Raw genomic sequence first — 14,259 nt, 5'->3', positions numbered from 1 at the left:
CCATTTGGGTTTGGCAATGCCAGGGTTAAAGTGATCCCACTTTTGTTTAACAAATGTGCGCGCTCATACACACTTAACATGCACGCACTCCCACACACCTAAAATGCAATTTTATCCATGGAAGAAGGCCACGGGCTGGACTTGAAAGCTAAAGTGTTCATCTGCCTTAATTTTTCTCTGAGGATGAAGTACTGTCATTACAAGAGAAGTTTCAAAAAGGAAGTCTTAATGTGAGGAGCAGCTGAACCCCAGCAGCCAGGCCCACTACGTTAAGCCACCGCCGACTCCCGCAGGGGCATCAGAGGAGCACCCGAGGCCCCGAGGCTCGTAGGGTCACGTAAGGGGCTCTTCCCAAAGGGTCTTCGAGAGGCTAAGGAACCGACCTTGCCATCAGAGGCGGTGTTGATCCTGTAGTGGTACACCCGCCCCTCGTAGCGCAGGGAGATGGACCGCTGGCCGGGGCTGCTCTCGCTCTCGCGCACCAGGAAGCTGCCGTTGATCCCGCTGCTCAGCAGGTACTCGGCGGCGTTGCGGGACACAGGCCCATGGTACCAGGAATGCTTCTCCAGGCTGTTGACGGGGGTGATGTAGTTGCTCGGGACCCATCCTTGGCCATTCTTGGTCTGGGCTTCACACCACTCCCCATTGTGATTGTAGCCCAAGACTCGGAGCTTCTCGCCTTAGAGGAAAGGAACCCAGTCAGACATTCCCACTCTCAAGACCAGCTTCCTTCCTTCTGTCTCCTCCTGGGGGTCACGAAGGCGCCTGAAACGTGTACGTGCTAGTTTTAACGAGACCGCATGAATACGTGCGTGGGTAGCCTGTGAGAAAGTGTACATACACACAAAGCTTCCTGCTTGTGCTGAACGTACAGATAAGTGTGCAGCCTCTTTTTTTAATAAAACTATCGCTTTTTTCAAGTGCTCTGCTTGTACTTAAGGAAGGCTTCTGAGAGAAAGTGATTTTTCTAAAGGGGAAAAAACATCACATTTTCAAAACTCTGTCTAGGTGACCTGTTCGGTAGGAAAACAGGGAGGCTGGATTCCAAACTTCTGTACCGGAGCCTTCCTTAGGAGAAGAGGCTGCTGTTGTTTTGGACCCTTCTATATTCAAAAACCAGAAAGCTGGGCTGGGTGTGGTGACACACACCTGGAATCCCAGCACTCAGGAGGCTGAGGCAGGAAGATCATCATGAGTTTAAGGCCAACCAGGCTACATAGTGAGTTCAAGGGCAGCCTGACCTACAAAGCCCTGTCTCAAAGCCCCTACTCCCTCCAAAAAAGAAAAACAAAAAGAAAACAAATCAACAAACAAAAAAGACACTGGAAGCTGCTCTCTCGACGCACAAAGGGAAGACTGGTCGAGACACAGCTCCCCGAAGTTGGCGTCTTGCAGCCCCACCAGCGCCCACAGCCGCCTCACCTTTAGTGATGCTTAGAGTGTTGTCACCACTGGCCACGAAGTCATACAGGGCAACGAACAGGTTGGGGTCATTTTCACTGGGCCCGGTGAGGAGGTTTTCCTTGGAGTTCCAACGAGCAGCTTCAGTCAGGCCTGGGGGCTCGAAGTCAGATGCTACTGGCCTCTGCAGCGCTTCTGGAGGACGAGGAGGGGAGAGAAATGTCACGGGAAGGAGAACCGAAGAGACACCAGCTTTATTTTCAGGAACAAAAAGTGTCTGTTTCCAGCATACAGAGCCCTAATTTATTTCATTTCTTAACATCTGTATCTAGTATGAGTTTTTAAAGGAAGATTCTTTACCAAATCTTGTGAAAAACACTAAGTATCTTCATTCCAAGGTGGTAACTAATGTTCCCAAGTAGTTTCAGCTTTTAAAACTCATTAATTCAACATGAACTGAGGCAGAAAGGGTCCAAGTCCACCTTCACATGAATTTTCCATTAAAATATGGAGTTTAAGTTTTTTTTGGGGGGGGGTACCTGGGATCGAACGCAGGACCTTGGGCCTGCGAGGCAGGCAGCAGAACCACTGAGCTAAAACCCCGGCCCTGAGGGTAAGTTTCTTGCTTTAAAACACTTTTAAATGGATTGACGCTAATACATACACCTACTTTTAAAAATCAAATAGTATAGAAGGATTTGGAATGAAAGGCGTCTCCCCAACCCAGGCTGCCCGCTGTCCTGGTGGCCACCTCTCCGCCCAGACACCAGTCCAAGGTGCCACCGTCCACTGACGGGAGCTCGGTCACACGTGCGCCTTTACCAGTCTCCGGCTGGGGACAGTGCCTCCCTGCCGCTCCTGCCCCACAGAGGGCAGCACCGCCCCTCTCCTCCGGCAGTGCTCGCCCTCTGTCAGACACAGCAGCTCCGCCTTCTCCTTCAACCTAGTGAGAACTGCGAGGTCTTTTCCCCTAATAAAGAAGCCCTTCATGTTTTGTCCATAAGTAGATTCTGAGAGCTGGAATTCAATCATCACCTCGTATATTCCTTAGGAATATACGACTGTTTTTCACAACAAGGTCCAATAGCTGATTATGTTCCCTGAAGTTCCTTCTTGTGTTTTTTCCCCCTTGCACTATGCTCAAAGCCTCCAAATTTCTTTGTGATAAATGACAAGATCCAGCGAAGCCACTCCAAGGGCGCTTACGGCGGTGGGCGTTATGTGGTGAAGCCCACACACCATTTAAGGAAGCTACAATAAGAAAGTCTTTTTTTCCCAAGGAGGGGAAGTTCTGCCTTGAAAAAAGTGGAAAGATCTACAAATGAGCCCACACAAATGGTAACAGAACATTGGCTTTCGTCTTCCGTCGTGTGGACAGAGAGGACCCACACACGACATCTCTTCACCTGCAGACCCATCCTGGGGACTGGCCTGGCTCTGAATCTGCTTCACAGAGACACTGGGTCACTGAGAGACCGGTCAACTCTCAGGAGTGAGGCTGGTCAGCTTGGGGAGCGGTCATTTCTCTAAACGAGCACTTGGAAGTAAACAACAGAACACAAATAATGCAGGTCTTTCGATGCTAGCCTTTGTTCTGTCAATGGAAATGAATCTTCAGGACTTACTTCTAGAAGTGCAAATCCTAAATTATGCTATGACCACACTTGGCAATTTCATTTTATGAACTGTGAAGACAGGGATGATTTCAAGGAAGAGTCTTGTCACACTGCCACCTCCTGGGCTGGGGAGCAGCTTGGTGACATGCCCGGCACTGTCCTCGGAAGGGCTGCCCTGGCTCTCGAGGCCTCTTGCACCATGGGGACCATCAGGGACTGACCAGCTAGCCACAACGGGAGGGAGGAGCAGCGCATTTCTTTGTTCTTGGTTTGTTTTTTTTTAACTGACACACAAAACCCTACAAATCACACGTATCTGGGATGCCATGCAACACTGAAGTGGGGGGTTTTATTAGTAGGAGTGACCCTCACGCTACCTGCTGGGACCGCAGAGCCAGGCTGGTCATCGTGGGTGAGGATGGGGTTCAGCGGCACACAATCTCTCTAGGCCCCTCTCAGAATCATCCCTCAATGTCAGCTCTGTCCCTGCAGACCACCCGCGGGGCTGTGCACTGTGCCGTGCTGACTCCCCACAGAATCTTCTAGATTTCTACAAGTCACTCCAGTGACCTTGTCCCATACCAAATCCAGTAGTGTTGAAAAGGTACCTGACTTTACAGAGTCTTCCTGAAGCACGCACCTTAATTCTTTCTTCTTTCTTTCTTTCTTTCTTTCTTTCTTTCTTTCTTTCTTTCTTTTCTCTTTCTTTCTTTCTTTCCTTTGTAACACTGGGGGTTGAACCTAGGGCTTTTATACTGAGCTCCATCCCCAGCTTGAACTTGTGATCTTCCTGCCTCAGCCTCCTAGAGTGATAGGTGCACCACCTCACCGGCTACAAAAGGTTCTTAACACAAAAAGACTCTTTCATACTAATAACTTAGAGCCCTTTACAGACAAAAGCCATAATTAGGCAATGCACTGAAAGTCAAAACCATCACTAAACATGGAGAGGACGTGAACCCTGCTAGCAGCCAGAGAAATGCAGATTCTTTTTCACGTGCATCTTCTGCACACTGCCGGCGAGGGCAAGGCAGCAACAGCAGGCGTTCCAGGAGAGTGGTGGACTGACAGCATTCGCAGGCAATTTATCCCGAGAGAGCTGCACAGTGATTTGTATACAGTGACTTTAAATAAAAGCACAGAGAAGGGAAAGTACTAAACAGCAACATATGATAAAGTAATTCACGCCCCAGTAATAACACAGAATACATCCAAGAAGCCATTCAAAATATTTTTGTATGGGGCTGGGTGTGGAGCTCAGTGGCAGAGCAATACCCAGTACATGTGAGGCCCTGGGTTCGATCCCCAGCACCACACAAATAAATAAACTTTAAATATACAATGTTTGGGGGAAATACTTAATGGCTTAGGAATATACTCAGGACAAAATATTAAGTGCTGCTGTTACATCCCAGCATATAGCGCATGATTCCAATTTTGTAAACATTTTTTAAGAAACACAGAAGAGATGTACCAAAATGTGAAACAGTACTTAAATTTGGTGGGATTATAAGCGTTTTCAATTTTCTTTCCAATTTTCTATATTATGGATTATTTCTTACAATGAGTGTGACATATTTTTATAATCAGAACAAGAAAAGCAGGCCGAGCCAGCTGACCCTCACATAACTGGCAAGTGAACTCGAAGCAGTGTGGGGCAGGGAGGCCGCCGGCACTGTCCTGAGAGAGTGTGCGTCCCTCTGCATCCCCACCCCGGGCCAGGAGCACACAGGAAATTAAATCCAAGTCACGAGTACAGAAACGCTTTTCTTCTCCAGTGCCATCCGACCTCCGCTATCAAACGCCCCGCAGCATCTGGAGTCGATCAAAGTTACATAATCGGGACGCGGCCTGGAAAACACCTGGGGTAGGCAGAGCAGATGCCGGCCCAGGGAGACTGGACAGGAGTCCTGGTGAAGACGGCACCGTGTCCAACAGGCAGGCAGATGCTGCCACCTTCACGCGAGGGGGACGGGGCCTCCACGGGGAAGGCGCCGCCTCTTGCTGCTTTCGGACTCGAGGGACGCCAGGCCAGCCACAGCAGCCTCTCCGTTTCCTCCCCAGCCCAAAGGGAAGTGTTGCTCACGCACGCCTTGGATCCATACGCTGAAGCCGAACTACAGCCCAGCACCAAAGCCTTCCAGTCAACTCCCAGTCCCAGCTGATGTCAAAACTGACTCACGGGGTACAGGCGCCAAGTTCCTCGCTTCATTTCATAGCGAACTATGCTCGTCAACCTTAAAAACGGTCCCATCTCACAAGGCTAAACTTGCATAGTGCACTCAAATCTTTCCTGTTCAAGGCATGAACTTTCTGCTAGTCTCTGTCACAGAGTCAGAACCCAAAGGAAGCCCAAATTTCATTCAAAAAAGACGTGCAGGACGCCCCCTCCCAGAGGGTCTCTCGGCCAGAGTGAGACTTGGGAAAAACATTTTAGGATCCGCTCTCATTCTTACTTGTTTCTAGGGAACATCTTCCTGTGCATCCTTTCTGAATCACATTTGAAACACTTTCAAGATCCGGCTCTCCGCAAGTGCCTCCTCACCCCACTTAAAGCCAGTCATTTTACCAACAAAACTCAAGAAATGCCATTCCGTGGCCAGCGGAGTGTCAAGAACTGGCATCTGAAAAATGCGCCCAAACCTCCAAAAAGCTTTGGTTCCAGCTACCCAAGTATCAAGTTCTTTGAAAACCTGGTAAGAACCAGGCCACAAAATTCACAGGGTCTGCATGATTAACTTGTCTGGACAGCATTCTAGGAAAATGGTTTGGGTCTTTAAAGTACAACTGAGAGATCATTTTGTATAAAAACGGACTTTCACAAAGTTGTGAGTCACTGATGAAAAATGTTTACGGGGAGAATCTCCAATCGGGCGGATCTGGTGTGGAGGGACGCAGCGCGCTGGCGGAGTCCGAGGCCAAGACTTCGCCATCCCAAGGGGAGGGAGGCTTCACCTCCAGGAAAACATCCCGGGAAGCCTCCCGCCTTCCTGTTGGCACTGGTGCCCAAGGTCAGGGCTCCCTGTCCGGTGCGTGCGGCCAGAGGTGCGGCTTTCCCGAGGGGCCCCTCCGCCCCTCACATCCCCTTCACTTGTGCGCTCGCCAGGGTTTCAGCCCAGCCTCCTCCTCCTCGTTTGCTTGGTGGCTCTTCTGCTAGGATCCTCCAGTTCGAGGAATCTCTGTAATGTAAAAGTCTATACAACAGACCCTTCTGAGAGGAGGGGGCCTTCGTGTTTTATTTCAAAGTCTGTTCCAACCGATGAGCTCATGCTCACACTGCTCTCGAGTCGGAGTGTAAGTCACACACGCTTTATAATATGAGCTTAGAGGAAAAGTATTATTTCCCACAATCTGGGCTTGCTGAAAGCAATTTTATCTGCATTCTACATGGTCCCTCATCTTGTAATTTATACCTTCCCCTGAGCAGTTAGAATCACTGACAACATCTAACAAAAACAGCCTTTCTATCGACTTCATGCTCTACGCAAAATTTTCACAGCACCCTAGACACCAAGGCGGCTGCTGGGCGCAGGGCGGAGAAGGGCAGCAAGGGCAGGGTGGCAGTGACGGGAGCGTCCCACGCCCCTGGGCTCCGGGGAGAAATGCAAGAAGGAAGCCGCGCGGGGCCTCTGTGGTCACTGCTACAGGACGAGCGCTGCCCTGGAACACGGGCCGAGAGGGCCGGAAGTGGGGCCGGCGGCTCCCGGGGCGTGGAAGGGCCCAGCAGCACAAGCAGTGTGGGAAAGGGGCTTACAAGGGGCCCGAGGGCATCCCAATGTCCCCCGGCCACTGGGCGGGGCGCCTCACCTGTGCCGGGCAGGCACCCCAGATGCCTTCTCAGAATGACATCTGCGCACGCACACCGTAAAATACAGGACTCTGAAGGAAATAGTTACAGTGAAAGCGTCCTAAAATATTTTTAGAAATTAATTTGTGACTCAGTGCGTCTTTGTTAATACATTAAATATGTGCTTTTTGATGAACACATTAAACGGCAAGACCCAAGCGGCAGCGAGTGTGAAGGCCGCGGCTGTTACGTAACATGCAGAGCTCGGCCTCCCCCTGCGGACCGTCACCTCGGTGCTGACCCGGGCGAAGCACTGCATTCAGTCAGAGGCTGGCGAAACAACGCGTTGCCTTTTCCCACCCACTGACACGGAAGCCCTGAGATCTGCCCCGGACCCCAAGGAGCTTCTAGGCAGCCTCTGCTGCACCCCGGAGGCCGGGAAGGGAAGCCATGAGTCCACACCACCAGACTTCCTTTCGCAGTAAGTGCAACTTTCCTTCCACTCACACACCCCAGGCCATACACGAAACAGTTTCTAGAGAAACCGCCTGTTGGAAAAACTCAGTTATTTAAGTTAGCTCAAGGCTGAAATATCTGCCCTAGAAACTTTTACATTATAATGTGCCTGGCCAGTCAAGACAAAAACAAAACAAAGCAAAACAGAATTCTCCCTGAACGTCCTTGTCAACAGTCCAAACATTAAACTTTATGGAGATACACAGACCCTGTTTCCTTCCCTCAACACAAAGCAAAAACTTAAAAAAAATTTTTTTTGTGGTACCAGGGACCGAACTCAGGTCCTTGTGCTCGCAAGGCAGGCGGCAGAACCACTGAGCCAAATCCCTGGCCCTGCAAAAAATAGATTCATCAATCAATAAAAGGAATTTTATATCTCTCCCTAAGAACCTACTGCCAAAGACTCTACAACTGGTAGAAAAGAAGCACAAAGGCTTTTTGACCACAGACACCCCCACCCCCACCCCCCACCCCCGTTCTCCCTGCCAGCGCCTGGACAGACATTGGGCGTCACCTCAGTACCATCTCAGCCCCTGCCCCCTGAGCTGGCTGCTGGGGGAGGCAGCGGGAGCACAGCCCCGGAAGACGGCCTATCTGCCCCTGGTCAGCAGCCATCTACCAGCAGGGTCCCCGGGGGATGTGCAGCCGCCATGTGCCCCGCAGTGCACACCAGGGCTCCCCGCTTCCCCAGCTGCCCCGAGCCTGCAGCCCCCTGCTGCTGTCCCCTGACTGCTCTCCCCACTTGCCTTCCCGGCCTGGACACCCTCCTGGCCTCCTGCTCTAGTGGAATTTCTCTGCGGCCTCTGCCCCCTCCCCACCTCCTCGCCCCACTGACTTCTCCAGCTGACTGGCTGCCAGTGGCTGTCACCATGCTGTATTCTAAGGGATCTGCTCACTGTCCCTAGCAGGATGACACGCTTGGGCTTGGGTGTGGATGGACCACGTCCAGATCTCAGCTCTGCTGTGTCCGGAAAATGTTCCTTTGGGCCTCAGTTTCTCAAGTGCACAACAGGACAACAGTGGTCAAGACCTCACCAGCCTGTCGGGAGGCATCAGTGCTGCCACTCTGTGAGGCTACTGTGACCTGACTGCCTCAGGCTGGGACCAGGTCTTCCCACCTCAGCATCCCCAGGCAGGGTGACCCTGCTGTGCACAGGCACAACCCAAGGAGCTAAAACTCAGAGCAGCCTGTGCTTGTCTTTAGCCACTGGGCAAAACCCTAAGCTTCCAGGATGTAATCCCAGCCCTTGGGAGGCAGAAGCAGGGGGATCACTGTGAGCTTAAGGCCGGCCTGAACAATCAAAACAAGAAAACAAAAAAGCCTTACGCCAAGGCCTCTCTCTGGAGGGCCTGCCCTGAATTCTGAGTATATGCTTCTAAATTCTGCCTAACAAACCTCTTTATGTCTCTCCAAAAAACACTAACTTATACTGAAAGAGCACATTTTAATCATTCATTAACCCACAGTATGACCAGCAGAAATGACAGGCGGTCAAGATGATCAAGCAGCCTGATGAGGAGATCTTCACTAAGGCCTAGGGAATGCAATTTGGAATGAAAACAAAACAAAACAAACACATGGCCAAGATCCTGAAGAAGGTGAAATGTAACAGCATATTTCTCTGTGCTTCCAGGATCCATCTGGGACAGCAGGCAGGCTCCCTGGTGTGCCCACAAAAGGTGCCAGGACCCTGCCTGGCCTCACACCCCATCTGACACAGGACCGCTGGCCACACAGGCACCCGCCATCTGCAGCAAACCCGCTCCCTCTGCCCAAGCCTGGGGTGGGGTGTGAGCAGTGTTCGCGCCTCCTCTTCTTTCACGGTCTTCCTGGTCTCCTGGGTCCTGCTGGACCACGCTCACCGCCGGGTGGCAGGCAGTCTCCTTAGCCACTGGTATTTTTATTGCTAATTTGGGCCACTGCATTCAACACCTCCAAGTAGGGATTTGGGCTTTCTATTATATCCTGCTTGGAAATAAAACATTAAGGCACACGATATACGAGGCTGGGTAAGGCAGGCGAGGACTAGGTCTCTCTAGAGTAGTCGAGAGTGAGGAGACTGAAGTTCCACAACTCAGTGCGCGGGAGCAGCTGAGCACCCCTCTCCCGTGAGGCGGTTTACCCCTGCTGCGTCTGAGAGAGAAGGCCTTGTGCGTCTCCTCCTCCAGGACTCTCACTGCTGGTCACTGCAGGCCCACGGGTCTGCCCACCTGTCTCTCCTACTGATCCCCTGCCCCATTTCTCCGCCGTCCTCCCTTGGTCTCTGTCTCCCCTCTTGGGTCTTCCTTCCTTCCATCCCTCGTCTCAGTCCTGTTAGCTCTGTCTCCTGGTCTGTCTCCATCCTCCTCCATTCCTCTCTCTACTCCCCGTCTGTGTGTCTGTCTCCTCCACCGCTACCCACCACACAGTGTGATAAAGTATCTATGGGGCGGGTCAGGAAAGATGACTCTGAAAGCGATGTTGGAGACAGCATCAATGCCCCTCTGTGAGGGCAGCACCACGCTCTCAAAAGTAACCAGCAAGCTACTCTTCTGACAGCTTTGGAACTGCAATTCATTATGCAGAAAAAAGACTGACCAGAAGTCAAAAATCCTTAAAGCTGGGTAATAAGGGCAAGGGAGGTCATTACTGCCTGCTTTTGATACAGGTCTAAAACTCTCCATTAAAAAAAGACCCTAAGAATTTATTTGATCAATTGTCCTGCGTTGTTATGATCCACCACTATGAAGAAGAGTTATTCTTCCAATGTTCGATCTTTACCGATTCATTTTTCTCCTGTTTCTATTTCAGGTCAGTAATTTTAAAGGCAAAGTTATGATTACTTGATTTTACAACAAGGTACCAAGCAGCATGAGCTTTCAGATTTTACACGCTTAGGGGCTGTGGAAATAATGCCTCTGGAGAGGAGAAATAAAATAACCAACCACAAACCAATGGGAATGGTTCTTGCACAACCAGAATATTCATCATGGGAATAAGAGAGGGTAAGAGGAAAAGAAGATACTTTTCAGCTTTACTCTGAGGACAGGAAGTACTAATTACCGCATATGCATTTAAAGCCCTTAGAAATAAATGAATTCATTACCAAGAAGACTGCTAGGCAGTTCCCTCAATTCTGTCATCCCTTCAGCCAGCAGAGAAACTAGGAAAGCCACCACCTTAGGCTGCTAAATATTTGCATAAAGTAACAATTCCACACCAGGCTCTGTGCTAAACAATTTACACGAAGTCTCTGAACAACTCAACAGGCAGAAGATTCTCGAGCCTGATTCTGTGAGGGGAAAGACGCCCACCATCGCCCAAGACAGGGCCAGTATCTGGGCGCGGGCACTGGCTCCAGCGGTGCCTGCTGCACACAGGCGCTCCCGGGGGCCCTGAAGTCTCGGGGGTCTGGGTGCCCACACTTGCAGAAACGTGCACGTCTGCTCTCCTCGTGGCCCAGTGTCCACGAACCACCTCCAGGGCCCTGAAAACGACTCCCAGGGTGGGCAGAGCAGAGTCAGGACATGGGCATCGCCCAGCTCCCGACCGAAAAACACTGCACCCGAAGTGCTGGGCCAGGCCCCTCCTCTCCGTCCTGGGTGTGGGAGGTGAGTGAGGATCCCAGCAGTGCTGAGCACCAAAGCTGTCAGTTACACAAGGGGACAACCTTACAGGCGCAAAGCGTTGGGCACCGGTGGCCTTGTGTCAGTCAACAGAGAGGCCTCAGAAGCCCTCGGTTCCTCGGGCGGGAGTGCTTCGAGAGCAGCATGCCGCCCAGCGCCCAGCCCGGTGCAGTCCACGCTCCGTGGCTGAGACCAGCGTGTCAGAGTGACCTCGGCCACGACTCCAGGAAGTTCAAGAACAGCTCACTTCACAGGCACTCATCCTGGACCCCACAGTGCAGCACTCTGGTGTCCAAGCCCAATACCCACGCATGACGCGCGTAAGCACCAACACGCATGCACGCAAACCAAGCAAAACGGCGATGAGCGAATTCAGAGGGCTGGTGGTATTCGTGCTGTCTCCTTGTCTCCAGGAGAAGGGGTCATCAGAAAGCTCACTTTCAAAGGCGACCAAAAGCTGTAAGGCGAATGAGGTCACAGTGATGAACAGTGCTGGAAGACGATCTTCTGAGCAGGGAGCAAAATTCAGGTGCTAAAAATGCTCATATAGGCACAGACTCTTTCTAGAGAGCAGTTTTCCAGAAGGAACACTTTAGTGATTGCCCCTCAGGGGAGAAATGAGACAGGAAGCTTTTAGAATCTTCATTAAATAGCCATCTATGAATTTATGTATACTATTTATATACATTAAAAAATGTAAATGCTGGGCATGGTGATGCACACCTGTAATCCCAGGACACAGGAGCCCAAGGCAGGAGGATCACCCCGTGGGTTCAAGGACACCCTGAACTGCCTACCAAGACCCTTTCTTACAAAAACAAACCAAACAAACAAAAAATTAACTCTACTGCTAAAGGTAATCATCTACTATTTTAAAGTTTGTGTTACTGAGGATTACTGGGCAGTCATACTGAGCTATATCCTCAGCTCCTCATGGATATACGTACATATTATACACACTGCGTAGTTGTGTGTACATGTGTATATATGTATGTGTCTCTTTTTGGAGACACTGTCTTGCCAAGTTGCTTGGGCTAGGCTTGAATTTGAGATCCTCCTGCCTCAGCTTTCCAGAACCTGGGATGATAGGCACGTGGCATGGTGCCTGGCTAAGGGTAATTGTTTTATTGGTATTAGGTTTCCAGAAGAGAACAAGAAACTGTACTTATTTTAGGCATTAGAGAATTTGTTCCTTCCTTCCTTCTTTCCTTTTTTTTTTCTTCTCTCTTCGCAGTTCAAGTTTGCACTGAGCTCACAACAGTCCTCTTTCCTCAGCCTCTTGAGTACTGGGATTACAGGTGTGAGTTCCTAGTTCATGCCTGAAACCCATAATGAGTTTTATAGGATACAAATGGTCACAGTCAGCAGGACGCAGCCTGACTTAAGAATGGGCTCCCTAGAACTAGAGACAGAAGTTCAAATCCCTGCCACTCCCTAGCTCTGTGACTTCCAGTAAGATATTTACCCTTTGGGGGCCTCAATTTATTCATCTATAAAATGGAACCAGCCAGGCCATCTGGAGAAATAGTCATATTGTATCCTGCAGAGGTCAGAAGGCGTCACAGTAAGTACTCTAGGCCTGAGGAGCAGGTAGCGAGCACTTTCAAATTACATTTATAGCTAAATCTTTGGCAGAACAGCGGCAAACCTGGTCTTACTCAATGCTCTCCCGGACCTGGGATGCCTGGGACCCATAAACACTGGCTGATTGATTTAGGGTGTCAATAAAGGGGGAGCCTGGGTTACTCAGCCAGATGTTGGCCGCTGTTCTTCCCAGGGGACACCAGGCATTTCCAGTCTTAAGAAATCTTCACTGGGGTTGGTCACCTCTCTCCACTACAAAACAATAATTCCCCTCAGGGTCCCTAATTAAATGTAACAACAAAATAAACAGGAACTGGCCAAGAGGGAGAATTCCTAGAATGATGCCTTCCTGAATGAGCCCTTACTCCAAAGCATTCACTGTGCCACAACTTCTCTGAGACTTGACCCTGAACATGACAACACATTGCAAGGCATGGGGGAGGAAGGCTTTCAGGACTAGATTTTTTTCTAAAACAATACCAGCCAGGTATGTGCTAAATCTCAGCCCACCCCGAGGCAAAGCTGTGACTTTAACTTTCCCTGGCTCTGCAGTTACAAAAGTCCATTCATCTCTGCCCTGGGCACCCATCTGCGAAATGGAGATGACAATGCCTAACACTAACTCCTTACAGATGTAAATGAGAATGTGTTTGGAACTGTGAGCGACTTGGGAAAAATAAGCGGTGTATGGACTGAAGACGATGCTGGCTGCTCAGACGTCGACTTTTAGGGACAAATAAACCATCTCCACCCTCCAAAGGCTGGACTCCGGGCTCCCCCCAGCTGATGAGGTTTCTCTAAGTCTCCGTGGGGCCTAAAACCCCCGCCGGGGGAGGGAACCACGTACGCGGTGGGGGGCGGGGAGGCAGATTTCACTTCTTGCTGGCACTGATGGTTCAGGCTGCCTATGGGACGCCAGGCAGGCCCTCGAGTCAGAGGTGGAAAGAAAAGAAAAACAGGTTAGAATATCAATGAGGCCTCTACTCCTTTACTTCCGAGAGAAAAAACATGAGAGCTTCGTGGCCTGTACCTTTCTCCTATTTGAAGTCCTAAATCAAAGAACAGAAACGCAAGTGCCTCCCTCCCTGGACGTCCAATTAATTAGCCCTCTCTGGGCCCTGGTGCCGCGGCACATCCGTTCCACACCCATCCACAGCTGCACAAATGAGGGCCGCACACCCCCCTCCACTCACTCCGTTTCTGTTGTCATCTCATTGTGAGGCCAAAACCAAAGTCAAATAACGGTGTAAACCGAAATACGAAGCAGAACGAGAAAGGAGCAGGCAGAAAACAGGCAGAGTGAAGGGCCGGCTGCAAGCTCCGTGGAACGGACTTCACAGCAGCCCTCCCCGAAGCGACTTCCCTCTCTGCCCTAGAAAAGACAGGGTTCCTAAGACCCACTGGGCTCCTGGTCTGCAGAAACCTCGGGGTGGAACGGGGGAGGGCAGGAGGACGCTCGAAACTGTATCCATAAATGGTAGAGCCCGCTCCCCAAGTGCACGATACTTAATGGAAATCGTATGTTTTCACAGACACGGCCGACCTTTTTGACACACGATTCCCAACTAACAGCAGAAATTCCACAACGTGGGCCCGCAAGGCTGCTAGGGCTGGCGGAGCTGCTTTCTCAAACTTTCTCGGGGACAGTCGCAGCGCGGGGGCCCAGTGACTCACGGCCAAGGAGCGAGGTGGGCTCGAGAGCCAGGGCCAAGAGAGTAAGGGGAGAGAGGGAGAGGGAGAGGGAGAGGG

General features: G+C 50.8%; 1 protein-coding gene and 1 long non-coding RNA gene across 2 annotated transcripts in view; both read right to left on the bottom strand.

Annotated features, from left to right (window-relative positions):
* Positions 1-14,259, bottom strand: part of Abl1 (ABL proto-oncogene 1, non-receptor tyrosine kinase) — a 141,092-nt gene that overhangs the window by 33,286 nt on the left and 93,547 nt on the right. The window contains exons 2-3 of the mRNA XM_010627456.1: positions 1,423-1,596; positions 384-679 (exon numbers count right to left, since the gene is read on the bottom strand). Of these exons, the coding sequence (XP_010625758.1) occupies positions 384-679; positions 1,423-1,596 (470 nt within the window). The remainder of the gene's footprint in view (positions 1-383; positions 680-1,422; positions 1,597-14,259) is intronic.
* On the bottom strand, positions 11,820-13,678 carry LOC104864434. The gene is made up of 3 exons (XR_780900.2): positions 13,541-13,678; positions 13,358-13,436; positions 11,820-12,245 (listed from the first exon to the last, which is right to left on the bottom strand). It is a non-coding gene; the product is annotated as an uncharacterized LOC104864434 (long non-coding RNA).

Source organism: Fukomys damarensis, unplaced genomic scaffold, assembly GCF_012274545.1.
Source record: "Fukomys damarensis isolate Sample0158 unplaced genomic scaffold, DMR_v1.0_HiC HiC_scaffold_36, whole genome shotgun sequence".
NCBI lineage: Eukaryota > Metazoa > Chordata > Mammalia > Rodentia > Bathyergidae > Fukomys > Fukomys damarensis.
The sequence above is the reverse complement of the archived record's forward strand: the minus strand, read 5'-3'. Positions and strand labels throughout refer to the sequence as shown.